Source organism: Myotis lucifugus, unplaced genomic scaffold (genome assembly GCF_000147115.1).
Source record: "Myotis lucifugus unplaced genomic scaffold, Myoluc2.0 scaffold_98, whole genome shotgun sequence".
NCBI lineage: Eukaryota > Metazoa > Chordata > Mammalia > Chiroptera > Vespertilionidae > Myotis > Myotis lucifugus.
This window is the reverse complement of record NW_005871146.1, coordinates 1,967,579-1,988,132: the sequence shown is the minus strand read 5'-3', so window position 1 is coordinate 1,988,132 and position 20,554 is coordinate 1,967,579. Positions and strand designations below refer to the sequence as shown.

At 45.4% G+C, this 20,554-nt stretch overlaps 1 protein-coding gene across 8 annotated transcripts in view; it reads left to right on the top strand.

Annotated features, from left to right (window-relative positions):
• CACNA1C (calcium voltage-gated channel subunit alpha1 C) overlaps nucleotides 1-20,554 on the top strand; it is a 587,470-nt gene that overhangs the window by 540,775 nt on the left and 26,141 nt on the right. For 4 of the 8 annotated variants that reach the window (XM_023756704.1, XM_023756709.1, XM_023756708.1 and 1 more), the window contains 6 exons: nucleotides 374-406; nucleotides 3,695-3,823; nucleotides 5,844-5,909; nucleotides 7,339-7,430; nucleotides 19,387-19,552; nucleotides 20,149-20,276. In XM_023756704.1, coding sequence (XP_023612472.1) covers nucleotides 374-406; nucleotides 3,695-3,823; nucleotides 5,844-5,909; nucleotides 7,339-7,430; nucleotides 19,387-19,552; nucleotides 20,149-20,276 — 614 coding nt within the window. The remainder of the gene's footprint in view (nucleotides 1-373; nucleotides 407-3,694; nucleotides 3,824-5,843; nucleotides 5,910-7,338; nucleotides 7,431-19,386; nucleotides 19,553-20,148; nucleotides 20,277-20,554) is intronic. The other 4 variants (XM_023756710.1, XM_023756711.1, XM_023756707.1 and 1 more) reach the window with 1 other exon arrangement.

Below are 20,554 nucleotides of genomic sequence, written 5' to 3'. Positions count from 1 at the left end.
TTGCTAGCCAGCTCCTTTCGCGGCAGTGCTGGGGTAGAGCTAGAGTGAGTGAAGCTGTCTTAGAACACGCGGTGGGCTTTGCTAAGTGAAATAAGCCAGTCAGAGAAAGACCTCCATCCACAGAGTCCAGATCGAATTTGCACTGGGTGTGAGCTATTTAATACATGGCGGAGATGGTAGACATGAGGCCCAGCTAATGCAGAGCCCACACTCACGGTGCAGAACCCGCCAGGCCTGTGGTTGGTATTTCTGTCACTTGTTTCCTTTTGCCCTCTCCTGCCACTGTGTTGCTCCTGTGTTAGCCAAGACCTAGAATGCCAATCTCTTCGTTGGAGACTCATTACAGCTTATCTCTATCTGCCTTTCTTTAAAGCCAGCTGAACATACCCAATGCTCTCCCTCTCTGGTAAGACCAACCCTCCAGACCACGCTCTGAGCTTCTGTGACCTCCTCTAACACCCCCCCACTCTTACCACTGGACCCTGAGTCTCCCAGAGCCCAGCCTGGCTCCTGCTGCATGTGGCCACCGTGTCCGTCTTGCACCTTGCCTGCCTGGTCTCGTGGGGCTGTGACGTGCTGTCTGTGTAATGGTGTCCTCCCCCCTCCCTGAACTTCCCTTTGGGTGATAATTCACTGTGATCTTGACTGTCTAACGAGCCACTGGGAGAGAACTGGACCCGAGGGCAATTTCCTGTTAAACACCCTGAGACCCACTAGCTAAGCCTCTAGCCCTAACCTGAGGTGGGAACGTTGCGCAGGGCACCTTCAAGCGTTTACCCAGGGTTCTTAGCAGTAATGGGGTGGGCAGACGCTTGAAGGTCTCCATGGTAAGGCCTCCTGGGAAAGAGGGAAGAGGGAGATGATCCAGCAGGAAGCGGGAGAGCAGGCGGCTACTTTCTTCCTTAATCGAGTTTCTGTAAGGACTGGGCTCCTTTGTGCTGAGTTTAAGGCCACAGCAGAAGGTTTGAGCTGGGATTTGTTACTGAGAGTGTGGCTGAATTTCCAGTCGCTTCAACGGTGTTACCTGTGGAATTTTCTAAATCCCTGAGCTCATTAAAATTGGGCGATCCCGCCCTAACCTGTTTGGCTCAGTGGATAGAGCGTCGGCCTGCGGACTCAAGGGTCCCAGATTCGATTCCGGTCATGGGCATGTACCTTGGTTGCGGGCACATCCCCAGTGGGGAGTGTGCAGGAGGCAGCAGGTCGGTGTTTCTCTCTCATCAATGTTTCTAACTCTCTGTCCCTCTCCCTTCCTCTCTGTAAAAAAATCAATAAAATATATTTTAAAAATAATAATAATAATAAATAAAATAAAATTGGGCTATCCCCACCCACTTTTCTGCAGCACACAGCAAGCAGAAAAGCTGGGCTGTTCGATTGGACCACTCCAGTTCACTTTGGCTCAAGTGATAGAGATGCCACTTGATGTGACTTTGAGGTCTCCTTAGAACAGCCTTCTCCGAAAAGCTATCGTCACACATTTAGTGGTGGGGTGATTCCCTGAACCCCGAGTCAGCAGACGAGACAAGGCTGGGTGGGCTGGTGGTGTTTCCTGACACGCCGCCCCAGGCCGGGTGGAGGCCGAGGCAGGGCTGCTCCTGGGCTTGCTCCCCACTTTGCAGGGACGGCCACTGGCTCTGCTTCTTCATTGCAGTGTCGTTTGGTTTATCAGAAGAAGTGGTCATGTCCACGTGGAGTGTGTATTCCCCTCTAGAGCATCAGGAAACTGCAGCAGCCGGGGGGCTCCTGGTCCCAGGCTGGAAGCCACACTGCAGGCTTGGGTTTCATTTCCTCACCCGTCAGACCCAGACGCCCCTGTGGCACAACTTCCCAGACTCTTGACACTCACAGCTGAGGTTCCCGCTTCAGCTTGTTCTTTCTTCTGTCCGCCTCCCCGACATGGGGAACTGACAGCTGTTGTAAACCCCGAGCCTCGGCTGCATACTCCTCTTTTAAGGAAAGAAAATAGAATTTCAAGTAGATACACAGGTGATAGAAATGCAGAGATTAAGGGCATCAAAGACTTCAGAATCCACGCAGGGCAGAGCGTGGGGCAAGTCGAGGACGCTGCCTGCCCCTCCTCCCCGGCTCCCCCCCACAGCCTGCCCTGCTGAGGGGAACAAGCGCCCGAGGGCCTGGGGAGGACTCTGGCTTAGATGTAGGAGAAATACTGTGACTCTTTCCCCTGCAGGGAGAGTCCAAAACCCAGAGGGACTTCCTGCTGGTTTCTGAGCAGCCCTCCAGGAGGGGTAAAGGCTGTCTCTGGGTTCTCCCGCCTCCCTGGGGGCCTCCCACTCTGGCCTCTGGGGCCAGCAGCCACGTCAGTGACAGTCAGCGGGACAGGCCGCAGGGCCTGGGGGAGCAGGGCGACCATGCTGGTGGGATGTGGGGATGGAGAGGGCCAGAGGGGCTCCCACCTGAAAATGACTAAGCACCAAGCCGGAAATGTGGGTGGAGAAGCCGGGAGGCAACACAGGGTCCCAGCGATGACCCAGAGGGAGGCAGCGATGGGAACAGTAACAGGAAGCCCCAGGGTCCATTCTCTCCCGGTGCCGACAGGGCTGGGTGAGCTGCACTAGCTCTGGGAGCAGGCAAGTGGCTGCCTGGTCACCACCCCAGCTCTTAGGCCCACGTGGCAGGAGGAGGGGCCAGCGGGTCAGTCCATGTTTGCCTTGGGTCTGGAGGCAGACGGTGACAGGGAAATCTTTCCTGCCCCCCTGAGCCCTGCCCAGGCCTGTGCCCAAGCCCTGGGACCCTCCAGGTCCAAGATGCCGAGTGATCCCTCGGCCAGCAGCCCCAGCAGCGCAGCGCCATATTCCCACCTCAGCGGCTGTCCTGCTCCATTCTTCTTCCCCTTGCCCTTGCCCTCCCCCTCCAGGACTCCTGAGGAGATGATCTGCCCTGAGCAGGACCCCTTGGTCCTCTCATTCCAACTGCCTTCCCCACCTCTCCTGGAAAGGGGGTGCCTCCTAGAGGCCCAGGGCAGAGAGGAGGAGATGGGGGGCGCAGATTTAGAGCCCCAGAAAAGGCAAGGGCTGTAAAGCAGACACTCGCCCAGCACTAAGCAACACCAGAGCCATGTGGGACGGGGGCTGTGAGCAGTGGGAGTTGGCACACAGAAGTGCTGGAGTCCTGAGGAGCCCGAGAGCCAGCTCTTGCAGTGGGCAGCCCACTGCCTGCGCACCGGCCCCAGTGCAGTCGTCCCCCTGCAGGGAGGGCCCCACACCCACCGGCCCCATCCCCTCAGGATGCAGGACCCACGGCCACGCCAGGCGCCAGGCGGGAGGGAGGCCGCTGCTTTCTCAGCACGTGGCCGAGGCCGGGCGCCCTCAGAGGCTGGCTCCCCGCCTCGATTACAGGGCCTATGGAAGTTCCTCAGGGACGCTCCTGTCGCCCCACCCAGGCGCTCAAGGACTCGGGAAGAAAGTGAAGCGGGAGAATAGGAAAAAGGACATGGGCTCAGGGCCTGGGCACAGCTTGGCTCTGCAGAGACCTCAGGGTTGGGTTGTCCACCTGGAAAAGGTGGGCGCTGCCTTCCCTCGGTGGCCAGGGAGAGACCTAGTGCAGCCAACCCCGCCCTGAGCTGGTCTGTCCCAGCCAAGGGCTGTGTTGCTGGAGCAGGGCCCACCCCGCTCTCGCCCACCCCTCCGTGTTGCTGTGTTAACTACCACCTCCTGTTGCCAATGGATTCCAGAATGCAGAGGAGAACTCCCGCATCTCCATCACCTTCTTCCGCCTCTTCCGGGTCATGCGCCTGGTCAAGCTGCTGAGCCGTGGGGAGGGCATCCGGACGCTGCTGTGGACCTTCATCAAGTCCTTCCAGGTAGCCACCCTGAGCACTGGCGGGAGGAGGCCTCCGCTTCTCCTGGGCTGCAGGGCTGCATGGGACTCCCCCACCCCAGCTCCCACGGGCTCCCTGAGCCGGAGGAGACAGTCAAGGAACGAGTAGCATCCAGGAGTCAAGACGGGGCTCGCTCTGCTGCTCACTGCTGCTCGTGTCTGACATGAGTCGCTTGGACTCAGTTTGTGGTTCTCAAAAGCACGTCTGGGTCCCCAGATTTCCCTGAGGTCGGGTGGGGAAGGCTGAAAGCCGAGGGGGGCTGAATGGCTCTGCTTTCTTCTCTCACTTAGGTATTTTTCTGCAAGAACTGATTAGACAGAGGGAATTTGTGGTGGAACAAATTTGAAAACCATGGCCCCCAAGACCCTCCCAATTCTGTCATTGCAGCAGTGACTGCTGTTCCTACTTAGGGACTTGGCCGAACTCTCCCGGTGTCACTGCTCTCTCTCGTGGAGAGATGGCCCCTCAAATGAGCACAGGGTTGCCCAACATAGAATCAATTCTCTTGGCTCAGCCATCATTTTCCATCTGTAAAAGCAGAATAATGATTGCCTCTGGCCATCTCTGCGAGGCTTATATTAGCTTAAGCAAAGCCCTGTCAGGTCACTGCCATCAGGCACCTGCTTGCTTTGGAACCCACCCCAAAGGCATACACACCTCCACAGAGAGCCTCCTGCCCTGCGTCAGCATCCCCGCCAAAGACGGGCCCCAGGGAGGGCTCCAGCCTGGCTGCACTCCTAGCCGGCCCAGGCTGACTGCCCACCTCAGGAGGAGCAGGGCCCTCCCTGCCACCCCACCCACCCTGAGCCACTCTTAGTCCCTGGGAGGCTGAGGATTCTTCGGAAAGCAGACTGGGCTGACCCTGTCCAACGGGCACCTTTGGAGACCCACAGGTGTGGGTGACCGTATAGGCCTCCCATGTTTCCTGGGCTGGGAAGAGGCCCCGGGCCTGTGAAGAGTGACGCCGGGCTGTGGAGCTGGAGCGCTGATGGCACTTAGAGTCCACATGGTCTCGCAGTGCCATCTAGTGGTGTGCGGGCACCTGGCCGGGCATTTCCCCAGGGGCCTCCCCAGAAGTGGCAGGGGCTCTGGAAAATTCCGTTGTCTGCGCATTTGAGCAGATAATACCTTGAGTGAATAAAATGTGTGGAACCCAAGTGCAAGACAATGCACGAGTCGTTTTGTAAGCCTTACATCATTTAAACCAGAGGTCCTCAAACTTTTTAAACAGGGGGCCAGTTCACTGTCCCTCAGACATTCCACACATGCGCACTGCGGGCCCGGGACTAGTCGGCTGCTAAGCAGGACAGGCAGCGGCGGCAAAAACACCCGGCGGGCCGGATAAATGTTCTTGGCGGGCCGCATGTGGCCCGAGGGCCGTAGTTTGAGGACCCCTGATTTAAACTCTACAAAAACCCCGCAAAGTCATTGTTGCTCTTCTCATTTTTCAGATGAGGAAACTGAGGCTCAGAGAGATTAAGATACCCAAGGTCTCATAGCTAGAAAGTGGCAGAAATAGGGTTTGAGCCCATAATATTTCTTTTAGTTAAGTTTCCCTTAGTAAATGATTTTATTACCACTAGTGGAACAACATAAAGTCATACAAAGAAAGGGAGGGAGCTGCCTCCACCTGCGCCTCCCGGGGAGCCTTGGTGTGTGTCCTCCGAGCCTTTCTCCTTGCTGAACAAAGATACATGTCTCCTCGGAGGACATTTTGCTCATTTTTCATTGTTTTTACTAAGTAATATCACACTATGTTCTTTACTCTGCAACCTGCTTTTCTCAATACTGTACTGCTTCTCAGGTGATTAAAACCAAGTAAAATGAAGGGTCAGTGCCATCACTCAGGCCTTCTCCCAGGTGCCCAGAACCATGGAGCCCCTGGAAATGCCCCCCCCACACCCCAAGCCAGGCAGCTGCTGGTGGCAGGTGCCGTGCCCTGGGAAGGGGTCCAGCCAGCCTGCCATCTTCACCGCCTCACGAAGTCTTTTGCTTCCTCCAGGCCCTGCCCTACGTGGCCCTTCTGATCGTGATGCTGTTCTTCATCTATGCCGTGATCGGGATGCAGGTAGGGCTCCCTGGTGCTCGGCTCCTCTGTCCCCTGCTTTCCCAGCCCCACACTCCCTGACGCCCTCTGCCTCCTCACCTCCCCCCTGCTCCTGACTACCTCGCTCCCTCCTCTTTCACCTTCTGAGGCCCAAGTGTCACAGGAATTGGAACTTCCCCCGAATGGTACCCTATAGGTAGCAGGGTGAACGGCCCAGAGTGGAATACACAGTTCAGAGAGTTTCTCTCCCCATTTTCCCAGGCCTGGGTTCTGCGCTCAGAAAAACACTTCCAAATTATTCATTGGGCTCAAGAGATAAGGGCCCTTCTAGGAATCCGCAGGAAGGGTGCGTCAGACAGCATCCCTCTCTTTGCCCAGGTCTGACGGGCCTGAGAACTCTCCCCACCCAGTGTCGCTCAGGAGAGAGGGAGGGAGAGAGGCAGGCTCTCCCCATCAAACACACAGCAGTTTCCAGGCCCCCCACCGGTGCCACTGCACTTTCTCCTGCCCCAAGCCCGGAGTTCTCCAGCCACACCTCGGGGTTCCCGAAGAACACCCAGCCCACACTGCACCCTGGCCAGGAGCTTTTCCTCAGCAGCTCCTTGAGCACAATTCTCCTGCTTGCTTATTGCAGAAAGACCCTAAGGTTCATAGGCCAAAACCTTTGAGATGAAAAGAGCTACCTTGCCATTGATCAAGGGTGGCAGTTTCTAAGAAAAGCATCGCTTTAAAAGTTCGGGGGATGGGGTGAGGAGGCCTCTGATTTCAAGGATGCATTAAATTTGTCGAAGCCCCAGATTGTTTATTCCATATCATTCCAGAGAACAAGAACGAAATTTGGAAGTGTGCTTGGGCATATGGAGCTGAAATGGCAAAGGCATCAATAAGTTCTGATGATCTAATGGTGATGATAGTTAATAATAATACAGTATTGTAGCCTTGACATTGCTGACAGATCGTAAGCGTTCTTACACCAAAAAACTATTAACTGTGTGAGATGAGGCATGCTAATTGTCTTGATATTGGTAATGATCCTATAGTGTGTGTGTACATCAAATCATCAACACATTGTACACTTTAAATATATGTAATTATATTTGTTAGTTATTCCTTAATAAAGTTTTTAAGAGAAAATATTCTTAAGAATGTGCAGTTCCCTCCCCCCTGAAAACCAGTGGGCCTGTTCTCAGCCTCAGCGCCCACCGGGCCACCGGGCCTCTCCTGAGGGCCCATGGGCTCTTCTTACCTGTCCAGTGTGGGGGATTGACACAGGGAAGCAGGTGCCTGCCCCCTGGAGGCCCAGCCAGGGTGCATGAGGGGACTCTGCTCAGCTTATAGGCCAGCCTGTCCCAGGGTCAGCGCTGACCCTGAGGAGACCTTTGAGTGATGGGTGGGAACTAGGGTGCTCCTGGTCCATGCTTCACCCAATCCCTTTCCTCTCCCCTTTTAGGTGTTTGGGAAAATTGCCTTGAATGACACTACCGAGATCAACCGGAACAACAACTTTCAGACCTTCCCCCAAGCTGTGCTGCTCCTCTTCAGGTGGGTCTCTGAGGACCGTGCACACAGAAACAGCAGCACGATGCCGCCCTAGAGTCTGGATGTAGAACGAGAGGGGTCTCTCTCCACGAGAGTGAGCAGGGGGTGAACTGGTGCTGGGTCTCCCTCCACGGACTGGGAAGCAGTCATTTCATTGTTATTTACAACCTCCCGTCAGGCAGCCCATGGACACGGCACAGCTGCTGGTAACCACCTGAAAACAGTAGGGGATCAAAAGTCAAATTCTGAGAGCACCCTGGTTTGGGAGCTAAACAGGCTCAAAGCCAAGCCTGCAACACACTTGCTCTATGGCCCTGAGTAAGAATCTAACTTCTCTGAGCCTCAGTTTCCTCATAAAACAAATACAGGTGCCAATGTCGGTGCCATTGCTGTGTTGGGTGGGTATGTCCATGTGCTTGGTTCCTCCTCGGTGAGGCCAGCCATGCACCTTTACTTCTTGGAAAGCCACCCTCGGGTGTAGCTGGGGAGGGCAGGATTCTCATGCCTGCCTGTGAGTGAGCGAGTTTTTGACACTTGCAGCCTGCTTCTCCTCCTCCTCTGGCTCCTAGCCACCCTGTCAGCCCCCTTGGTTCTTATCACTTTCCTGGGACCCCACCTAGTCCAGGGCTGGGAGGTGAGAACTGTTAACTCTATCCTGGGCCACATGATTTCTAGTCATTGCCCTGGCGTTCCTTTCCAGAGGATTCAGGGATTCTCTCTATCAGACAGCCCACCTTCACTATATTCTAGAGCAGTGGTTCTCAACCTTCCTAATGCCGCGGCCCTTTAATACAGTTCCTCATGTTGTGGTGACCCCTAACCATAAAATTATTTTTGTTGCTACTTCATAACTGTAATTTTGCTACTGTTATGAATCGTAATGTAAATATCTGATAAGCAGGATGTATTTTCATTGTTACAAATTGAACATAATTAAAGCATAGTGATTAATCACAAAAACAATATGTAATTATAGATGTGTTTTCCAATGGTCTTAGGCGACCCCTGTGAAAGGGTCGTTCGACCTCCAAAGGGGTCGCGACCCACAGGTTGGCAACCCACAGGTTGAGAACCACTGTTCTAGAGCATCCTTTCTTCATGACCAAGCCTAAGTATCATTATTGCTTAAAAGTCTTCAATCAAATGGCAGAGCCCTCCCTCAGACTGTGGCTATGAGAACACAAGGGCCACTGTCGACTGCAATTTAACAACACTTAAGCCTATGCCACATTTAAATAGGGGAACTAGACACAGATGACAGAGCAAGAACATGGTCTATCTCCCCTCCTTTCCTCAAGTCCTTGATGAGAGAGATATTTTTAAAAGAATAAACCATAACAGTACTAGGAAGAAGAATGGCAAACATGAAAGGGTGCTATTGGTGAGCCAGAAATATTGAGAATTTCCTAAGTGGAAAAAAGCAGATAGGATTCAACTACAAAGAAAAAAAATGTAATATGTACATTCTAAACCACTAGAGGGGAAAATGGATGCACACACATAAACTATTGCAACTTAGCAAAAGGACAGAGATGCAAAGAAGGGAAGGAAGGGAGGGAGAGAGAGAAAGAGAGAGCAAGAGAGTGAGAGAGAAAGAGAGAGAGGAAGAAAGAAAGAAAGAAAGAAAGAAAGAAAGAAAGAAAGAAAGAAAGAAAGAAAGAAAGAAAGAAAGAAAGAAAGAAAAAGAAAGAAAAGAAGAGAAAGAAAACTAGAACATAAATTAAGATGGTGGGATTAAGGACAAAAATTAATAATCATGAAAAATTAAATTTCTCTATTACAAGATAGATATTCTAATGTTGGCTTTAAGAAGTATAGCTCTAGCCTGTTTATAATAGGTAGAGTAAAATAAAATAACCTAAAGAGAATAAAAATAAATAGAAAAAGAATACCAGACCATGCTTACCAAAAATGTAGATGTAATAAAAACAATATCAGAAGAAATAAAATTCCAGGTGAAAGAAGGATATTCAATATTGATAAAAGATATAATCCATCAATAATATGTAACAATCATAAAACCACATGCATGTAACAACGTATTTGGGAATATATCAATCAGACACTGATAGAACCATAAAGAGAAAATGAACACACACACAGGGGGAGACTTCCATACAGCACTTCCATACAGCACATAGAAGCTGACAGACCAAACAGAACATCTAAATAACATAATTAAACCTAATTGAATAACTCTGTACTCAATAAATAGCAAAAAAAAAAAACAGTACTTTTTTAAACACCCAGAATCATTCCAAAAATTAGCCAAGATGTAAGTCACAAAGAAAATTTCAATAAATTCTAAAATTTCTCTTACTTCAATACAGCAAAAATTAGAAAGTAACCATAAAATTAGTAGTCCCTCCAAAATCTATTCACTTAATTGTGTTCGAAATAACTCAGAGCTGAAGCTACAAACTACTTAGAAATGAGAGAGAGAGAGAATAATATCTTAAATTTATGAGCTTTACTAATCAATGAAAAAGGAAAATTTGGAGCCAAGATTAATTTATTTTTTTAAGTTTATAATAATTCAACTAATAGATGGAAAAAGAACAGCCATATTACCCCAAAGGATGAAGGAATGCATTTATTAAAATAAAAGCAGAAATAAATAAAATATCTTTAAAATATATTAATAAACCTTAAAACTGAATCTTTGAAAAGAGCAATAAATAGACAAACTTTCATCAAATCCAAATTTTTTGAGAATTTTTCAAGAGTTTATTTGAGCCAAACTGATGACAGATGCCAAGGAGCAAGATCTCTAATGCTCCCAAGTTTTCCAGCTTCTTTTATTCATTTTAAATTAAAAAAGGAATTTAGAGAAGATTACATAGAGTTGGGGAAAAGCAGGGTAGGAATTGGATTACAGGATTGTTAACTAGATTACGTGCTTTCTTTTATTTACTTTTCAATTAGAGCTTAATTCAGTATTATTTTATATTAGTTTTATGTGTACAGCAGAGTGGTTAGACAATCAAATTATATAATTTATAAAGTGAACCTCCCAATATATCAAGCACTCACCTGGCACCATACATAGTTATTCTAATACTAGAGACTAGAGGCCTGGTGCACAAAATTTGTGCACTCAGAGGGGTCCCTCAGCCCAGCCTGCACCCTCTCACAGTCCAGGAGCCCTCGGGGAATGTCTGACTGATGGCTTAGGCCCGCTCCCTAGGGGGAGCGGGCCTAAGGCAGCAGTTGGACATCCTTAGCGCTGCTGTGGAGGCAGGAGAGGCTCCCACCACTGTCACTGTGCTCGCCAGCCATGAGCCTGGCTTCTGGCTGAGCAGTGCTCCCCTTGTGGGATCAGGCCAAAACCCGCTCTCCTCCAACATCCCCCTAAGGGGTCCTGGATTGCGAGAGGGCACCGGCCAGGCCAAGGAACCCCACCAGTGCATGATTGTGGCTAGGAGGAGAGACGCGGGAGGTTGGCCAGTCAGGGAGGGACCACAGGAGGGCTTCAGGGCATGTCCAGCCTGTCTCACTCAGTCCCAAACAGCTGGACTCCAGCAGCAAGCTAACCTACTGGTTGTCTGCCCCTCGATGGTCAGTGCATGTCATAGCGAGTGGTTGAGCAGCCTTAGCATATCATTAGCATATTACACTTTGATTGGTTGAACAGCCGACCGGTTGACTGGACACTTAGCATATTAGGCTTTTATTATATAGGATTATTGACTACATTCCCTATGCTGTACTTTACATCCTCTTGACTATTTTGTAACTACCAATTTTTACTTCTTACTACCTTCACCTTTTTGACCTAGCCCCCAACATTCCTCCGATCTGGCGACCCTCAGTCTGTACCTATGAGTCTGTTTCTATTTTGTTTGATTGTTTATTTTAGATTTGGCATGTAAGTGAAATCATATGGTATTTGTCTTTTTCTGTCTGACTTTATTTTACTTACAGTAGTAGGTCCATCCATACTGTCAAAAATGGTAAGATTTCATTCTTTATTATAGCCGAGTATTATTCCATTGTATATATGGACCACATCTTTATCTAATCATCTATTGATGGGCACTTGGGTTGCTTCCATATCTTGGCTATTGGAAGATCTTTAGCTTTTCTTGTCTGGGAAGATCTTTATTTCTCCTTCAATTTTAAATGATAGCTTTGCTGGGTAGAGTAGTCTTGGTTGTAGGCCCTTGCTTTTCATCACTTTGAATATTTCATACTGTTCACTTCTGGCTTGAAAAGTTTCTATTAAAAAAATCAGCTTAAAGTTTTATGGGAGCTTTCTTCTAGGTAACTGTTTTTCTCTTGATGCTTTTAAGATTATCTCTTTGTCTTTAACTTTTCTTGTTTTAATTAAGATGTGTCTTAATATGGGCATTTTGGGATTAATCGTGTTTGGGACTCTCTGCACTTCCTGGGCTTGTGTGCCTTTTTTCTTCAATAGGTTAGGAAAGATTTTAGCTATTATATCTTCAAATAGGTTCTTAATCCCTTACTGTCTCTCTTTTCCTTCTAGTACACCCATGATACAAATGTTATACTTGATGTTGTCCCAGAGGTCCCTTAAACTATCCTTATTTTTTTATTCTTTTTTCTTTTTGCTGCTCTTATTGAGTGTTTTTTGCTATTTGGTCTTCCAAATCACGATTGGATCCTCTCAGTGAACCATAAAGGGAAAATGAACACGCACACAGTGGGAGACTTCCATACAGCACGTTGATTCCTAATCTGCTGTTGACTACTTCTAGTGTATTCTTCATTCCAGTTACTGTATTCTTTATTTCTGACTGGTTCTTTTTCATGATTTCTGTGTGTTTTTTAATGCTGTTGAAGTTCTCACTAAGTTTTCTTTAGCATCCTTATAATCACTGTTTTGAACTCTGTATCTGGTAGTTTTATTGTCTCCATTTTATTTAGGTTCCCACCCCCCCCCCCCGGGGGCTATCTCCTGTTCTTTCATTTGAGACAAGTTTCTTTGTCTGCCCATTTTAGCTGTCTCTCTGTGTTTGTTTCTATGTACAAGGTAGATCTACTATGTCCCCCAGTGTTGGTATGTTGGCCTTATGTAATTGTTTCCTTTGGGGCCCAGTGGCACAGTCTCCTTGATTCCCTAAGTCGGGTGCTCAAAGCGTGTTCCTTGTATGGGTTATGTGTGCCCTCCTGTCTGGTTGAGCCTTAATAGCATGTAAATGGGTGGGGTTGAGCCTCAGGCTGGCTTAGTGTATAGATTGGCCACAAGCAGAGTGTATGAGCTGCTATGGGGACTGGCCCCATGAAGAGGAATTTTCTCCAGTAGGGTCTGTGCCAGGTCTGGGGCTGGTCAGCAAAGGCTGAAGGAACCCTGAGACACACTGTCACCTTCTGGCTTCCCCCATTAGGTTCAGCCACTGAAAGAGCCACTGGTGGTACACAAGTCGCATGAGGCAGGTTCTCAGGGAGTCACCAGGTAGGGGCGAGTGGTGTTCACCATGTTAATACAAATTCAAAGTTGGCACCACTTTGAGGCCACTCAGCAAAAGTCTCAGGGTACACCAAGACCAGTAGCCATCAGCCTGGGGCCTGTGAAACTTGGCAGTGGGGTGGAGTCTTAAAGTCAACAGGGTGGAGTTAGTAAATCCATTGGGATACAGCAGATTTAGATTTGGCCATTTGGAGGGAGGGCTTAACACAGGAAAGGTAGTGCCTGTCAGCCATGCAGGAAGACGGCCCTCACCTTAAGCAACACAGCTGAGTTTCTCCCTGTGTGTCTCTGGCAACCTCCTCCAAGCTTGCCTGGAATGATATCATAGGTTGATCCATTTATATAAATCCTTTTTTTGAAGCTTCAAGAGACCAATATGTATGTTTTCCATGCATTCTGCCTAATTTTATAGTCGGCTTTTTCTAATTGTGCATGCAAGAGATCAATTTAGAAGTACCAAAGAATCCTCATGATGGCTATCTTAGTTATGAATGGGAGGCTGACTGTTGTGGGGCCTATTGCCCATGTTAATTTTGAGATCTGTAGAATCTGAACAAACTTCTAGGGAAAACCAGCACTTATTTTTTTTAAATATATTTTATTGATTTTCCACAGAGAGGAAAGGAGAGGGATAGAGGGTTAGAAACATCTATGAGAGAGAAACATCGATCAGCTGCCTCCTGCACACCTCCCACTGGGGATGTGCCCACAACCAAGGTACACGCCCTTGACCAGAATCGAAACTGGGACCTTTCAGTCCACAGGCCAACACTCTCTCCACTGAGCCAAACCGGTTAGGGCAGAAAACCAGCACTTACGTGCACATCTCCAGATGAGCCAATGCATGAATATCCCTATAGGACTGCATTATGCCCTACAGGAAATTTTTCATCAGGCAACAAAGATTGTTAGTCACCTAACAATACCTAAACAAAGGCCTCTGAGAGCTTCCTGGGTGCTGCCAGAACCATGGCACTTTCCAAGGCCTGGGCCCCTCTCTTGGGCTCCTCTTTTGGGGTGAACCCATTCCAAGTGCCCTCTGCTTCTCCGCATGGCTCCTGCCATCTTCTCCAGGATTAGCTGCATTATTGCACTGGACAACTCCCAGCACCTATCTGTGCCACTCTGGATTCGGAGATCTGAACTACTATCATCACCCCATTGACTATTCAGGTTGGGGAAGCAAGTGTCCTTTCTCTTTCATAGTTCAGTCTCTCATTTAACCACCAACGATTTTGTGCACTCTCAGTAAACAATCCAATTAAAAGCAGCAGCCCATTCTTTTCCTTTCCCTGGATTATCTCAACCCTTATCTACCTCAAGAATTTTCTAAGAACAGCTCAGATAAAGTCATGGCCTGCTACTTAAAGCAAGGAGGCCTGCGGTTTTGCGAGAGACTCACCCAAGTTCACCCAATGCAAAGTAGGGAGCTGGTGGGGCATAATGGGCCCTTTCTTGTACCTAACGCTGGGTCCAGGTCTGCAGGATGGTCCTGGATGGGCTTTAGAATCTTGCCGACAATGCCAAGTAAATGTTGACATAAGAAACGTCTAAGAGATTTTTTAATGGGTTTATTTGAGCCAGGCTGATGACATTTGCCAGGGAGCAAGGGCAAATGTTCCCTCAAATCCAATTTTTAAAAAAGACACAACAACATCAGGAATAAGAAAGCAACATAATTACAGATGTGAAAGTGAGTTTTAGAATGATAAGAGAACGTTATTTTTTCTGATTATTTTTATTGTACAGTGTAGCATATATAGAAGGGTGCTTAAAACAGAAATATGCTTCTCAATGAATTTTTCCAAAGCAAGTATCTATGTAGCCTTCATCTAAGTTAAGCAATAGAACGTTACCAACCCCTTAGACATCTCCCCCTAATCACTTTTCCCTTCCTCCTCCCCAAAAGTAGCCACTACTCTTTGCTTATAGAAATGAAAGAGACAATGAATTTTTTTACGTTGCCGTATTTTATTCAGTACTATTTTGGAGAGATTCAAGCATTATTTTTAAATATATATTATTATTATTGATTTCAGAGAGGAAGGGAGAGGGAGAGAGAAATAGAAACATCAGTAATGAGAGAGAATCATTGATTTACTGCCTCCTGTATGCCCTCTATTGGGATCAATCCCACACCCAGGCTTGTGCCCTGATCTGGAATGGAACCGTGACTTCCTGGTTCATAGGTCAATGCTCAATCATTGAGCCACACTGGCCGTGCTCAAGCATCTTTTTAAATGTATCAGTCGTTAGTTCATTGTCATTGCATGTAACTTACTGAATAGATGTGCTTTAATTTATTAATTCAGCCTATGTTGATGTTCATTTAGTTTGTGTTTTTATTTAATGAATATTCTTATTCATACTCTTAGTATACTAATTTCTATTAGAAAAAGTAGAATTTGGGGGCCTTGGGCGTTACATGTACTGTTTAGTAAATACTGCCAAATAGGTGTCCAAAGTGGTTGTACTAGTGGTTGCAATATATGAGCATTCCCCTGCTTTGCTTTCTGTGAAAACTGCTCTTTTCACTTTGCTAGCTAATCTGAGGAGTTTGTAGTTGTTTCTCATTGTAGTTTCAATTTGTATTTTTCTAATGCCTAAAGAGGTTTAGCATCTTTTTATAAATTTTTGTTTTATGAAGTGCCTGTGTAGTCTCTTTTTCCATTTTCTTTTAACAAAAGTTCATTCTAGAAGTTCTCTATATAGCTTGACTATGAGCCCTGTGTGCATTCTATGTGCTGTAAATATTTTTCTCACTGTATGGCTTTTCTGTTTCCTCTCAATGGTGTCACTGATGAACAGAAATTCTTAATTTTATTAGAGCAGTTTAATCAATATTTTTATCTTGTGTCTTATTTAAATTTCATACTCCCAAGTTAATGAAGATATTTTTCTCTATCTGCCACAAGTTTTCTTGTTTTTTATTTACATTTGGATCTGCATCCACTTGGAAGTGATTATTATGTATGGCATAAGATAAAGATCAAATTTAATATTTTTGTCCATATGGATGTGGATATGTGGTTGACCTAAGGCCAGTCATTTGAAAATATCCTTTCTTCAGTTGTCTGCAATCCAATCTTCCACATATCAAATATCTATATAGGCATGGATCTTTTCCTTTTGCATTGATTTGTTGGTATAAATCCTACACCTAAATCACATTGTGTTAATTAATGTAGTTTTGTAATGAGGTTTAACACTGGTTTTATTTCTTCCTTAAGTATTTTGTAGAATTTAACAATGTGGTGATCTGGGCCTGGTATTTAATTTTTGAGGAGGTTTTCAATTATGGACTTCATAATTTTAACAATCAAAGACCCATTCAAATTTTCTTTTACTCTGGAGTCAGTTTTTATAAATTGTATTTTTCTAAGAATTTTTTATTGCATTTAAAGTTTCAAAGTTATTGATGTACAGTTATTCATAAATAATACCCTTTTATATTTTAATGTCTATAGTGGTGTTGTCCTTTTTTTCATCCCTGGTTATATACTCTCATTCTCCCTCTCTCTCTTTCAGCATTTAATCAGTATTGCCAGGGGTTTATTAGCATTATTATTAAATGTTTTCAAAGAAACAACTTTTGTTTTAGAATTTGAAATTTGTATATCTTTTTGATGATTTGAGCCTTTTGTTGTTAATCCTCACCTAAGGATATTTCTTCCATGGCTCTTCAGAGAGAGTATAAGGGAGTGAGAGAGGAAGAGAGAAAGAAACATCGATGTGAGAGGGACACATTGACTGGTTGCCTCCAGCACACAACAAGGGGTGGGAGCAGACTCTCAACCCTTCAGTGCACAGGCCGATGCTTTAACCACTGAGCCGTTTAACCTTATAAAATATGTATGCCTACTAATAATTTTATTATAAATTCTACTTTGTGTGATATTAATACATCTATACCAGCTTTTTGTTTATTTGTTTTTAGTGTTTATATGGTATACTTTTTCCACGCTTGAACATAAATCTTGCTATATTCTTACATTTTAGATATATATCTCTTCTAAGTAGCCTATATTTTAATACAGTCTGACATATTTGCTTCTAACTTGAGGGATTTTTTTTTTCATTCTTTTACTTTCAACCTACTTGTACCTTTGAATCTAAAGTGTCTCCTATAGACAACACATAGTAGGAACATTTTTTATTAATTCAATCTGACAATCCCAATAAGAGAATATTATTACAAATTTATGTCAATATATTTGAAAATCTAAATAAAGTGGATGCTTTTCTATAAGAAATATATGCACCCCTATGTTCATAGCAGTGCAATTTACAATAGCTAAGATTTGGAAACAGACTAAGTGCCCATCAACAGATGAATGGATTAAAAAACTGTGATACATTTATACAATGGAATACTAGGCAGCTGTAAAAAAAGAAAGAACTCTTACCATTTGCAACAGTTTGGATGGGCCTGGAGAGCATTATACAAAGTGAAATAAGCCATCAGAGAAAGATAAGTATCACATGATCTCACTCATACATGGAATCTAATGAACAACATAAACTGATGAACAAAAATAGATTCAGAGACAGAGAAGCACCTGATTTCTTAGGATATATTCCTAAAAGTGGGATCACCAGGTTACACAGGCATTCCATGACTTTCTGTAGCCCTTTTAACTGGTGCCAACAGATGTCCAGACCTGCGCTAAGCCCCGCCCAGCCGTGTGCATTTGTTTACTCTCCCGGTGACTGGTGAATGCATGCATTTACTAGACCTACTCAGTATATATTTAAAATTACAGTAATACATATAGAAAACTTTTCTTTGAAATTAAACTTTTCATACAGACTGAATTTTAATGACACAAATATGTCTACATAAATAAAACCAGGTAAACTAATTTGTCAACTTTTTAAAAAATATTTTTATTGATTTCAGAGAGAGGAAGGGAGAGGGAGAGAGAGATTGAAACATCAATGATGAGAGAGAATCCTTGATTGGCTGCCTCCTGCACGCCCCCTACTGGGGATCGAGCCCACAACCCAGGCATGTGCCCTTGACGGGAATCAAACCCAGGACCCCCCAGTCCGCAGGCTTACGCTCTATCCATTGAGCCAAACCGGATAGGGCTAATTTGTCAACTTTTTAACAACACATTTGGAAAACCTACTTTATTAGATAACAGACTTTCGGCTTTAACAGACCCCCCTCACTTGAATTAATCAATTATATTGAGGTTTTACTCTATTTCCTCTATATTAGCTGCAGGCAAAAAATATAACTTTTTAAATATTCCATTTATAATAAAATACTTTGTTTATTTTAAATAAGATACTTAAAAATAGCCTAGCAAAGATGTTTTTGGCGAAATCATAAAATGTTATTAAAAAGCATGAAATAGGACCTAAATGAATGGTGACATGTGTCCTATTCCTGGCTAAGAGACAATATCACAAAGATGTCAAATTCCCCAACTTAATCTATATTTTAATGCAATTTCAGTGAAATGCTCAACAGGATTATTCATGGAACTTGGTAAGCTGACCATACCATGTCAGTGGAATAGAAAAGGAAAATGAATAGCCAAGACAGTTTTCAAGAACAACAAGCTAGAGTCACTCTCCGAGACAGCAAACCTTAACTGTAAAGTCATAGTGGTCAAGACAATGTGGTCTACTAGGAATAGAATGAAATGGCTAGTGTGAGACCTACACATGTATGGGAAAACAGTTATGTCAGAAAAGATATTTCAAATCAGTAGATGAAGATGGACTATTCAATAAATTGTATTAAGAAAATTGGTTATCTATACAGAAAAAGAGAAAGCATATTTCTACCTCATATGGAGTACAAAAATATATTTCAGATTCATGGGTTATTATGAAAAACAAAATTTTACAACTTTTAGAACAGAGGAGAATTTTTTATGACCCATAATATAGAAGAATATTTTAAACAAGATACAAAAAAAACCATAGAGGAAAACTTTATAAAATTATTAAAAATAAAAAATCAGAAAAAATTATAAATTTGGCCACATTGAAATTTAAAACTTAGATTCATCAAAACATACCACAAATAAAGTCAAAGACAAGCAAGCCACAGACTGGAAGAAGGTCTTGTGATGCATATAACTGAAAAAGATTAATATGAAAAATATAGAAAGAATCCTAAAAACAAACACAACAAATAGCCCATGAGACAAGAATATGAACATGCAAGTCAACAGAAGATGAAATAAAAATCTCAACACATTAGCCATATTAAAACAGCAGTGAAATATTTTATACCCATCACATGAGCAACATTTTTTTAATTCACTAATAGAATTGAAAAATCTAAACACATAGAAACAGGGGATGCAAAAGTGGTTTCCAGGAGAGGAATAGGAAGAAGTTGGTAAAAGGGTACAAACCTTCAGTTTTAAGGTGAATAAGGTCTGAGGATCTGATGTGACACATGGTGACTATAGTGACAATACTGTGTTGCAAGGGGCCGGGGAAGGGGCCAGAGATGTGGGCTTGAATCCATGGGTGTTGGGTTCTCTCGCCTCTCTGCCCCAGGTGTGCCACCGGGGAGGCGTGGCAGGACATCATGCTGGCCTGCATGCCAGGGAAGAAGTGCGCCCCGGAGTCTGAGCCCCACAACAGCACGGAAGGGGAGGCACCCTGTGGCAGCAGCTTCGCCGTCTTCTACTTCATCAGCTTCTACATGCTCTGTGCCTTCCTGGTAAGCTGGAGTTGGACTAAATACCCACAGGGAATGAGCGAGCAGGTCGGGGCAGCTTGACCCTGCCATCTCCGCAGCTCATGGCAAAGGCGACCCCAGCAGAAGAGCTGCCGCAGAAAGATTGAGTTAATAGGAATGTCCAACCACACTGAGACAAGGACAGAAAGCCTGAGCCAGAGTGACCGCAGCCAGCATCTCTCTTGTCCGTTCTTGGCTCTTGTCATGGTGGCATTGTCCCAGAGGACAGAGGAGATGCCTGTGGAGGCCTAGAAGCAACTTAGACATTTTTGACCCTTTGATTGGAGAATGAGGGAAAGGTGGTAGATAAAGTTGCCCTCTCTTCTTGGCAGCCCTGCCCAGCAGCCTAGGAGGGAAGCTGTCCAGCCCACGTGTGGGTTCTGCACACATAATTCTGAGGGGAGCTGTGTTATGATCATATCCAAGAGGCCCAAGTTTCAGGGACTGGTGGTGTAAATGGTGACATATGGCTGGTCTTTAGAAATGTCAGCTTCTGCCATGCTGGCAAAGTGGATTCAAGTGGCAAGTGTGTAAGAAGGTCCTCTTAGGTAACTCATCATACTCTCTGTTCTCTGCAGATTATCAACCTCTTCGTAGCTGTCATCATGGACAACTTTGACTACCTGACAAGGGACTGGTCAATCCTTGGTCCCCACCATTTGGACGAATTTAAAAGAATATGGGCAGAGTATGACCCTGAAGCCAAGTAAGTTCCCAGGCAGAAATTCTGATTCCCAAAGCCAAGAGGGAGGATTGCACAACCATACCTATAGAAGAGGGTCTAGATGGGTTAGCGTGGGGTGGGTCCACTGGAAGCACTGAATTGTACCAGACCCCAGGGTCCAGGGTCAAGGACCAGCAGTAGGAAGCCAGGCACTTTGATTAAGTCATGAATATATCTGCAATTTGCAGTTGAATGGAAAGATAGAATATTCTAGTATTTAGAATAACTGGTAGATACTCAAGTTAGGATGAATAGGACCA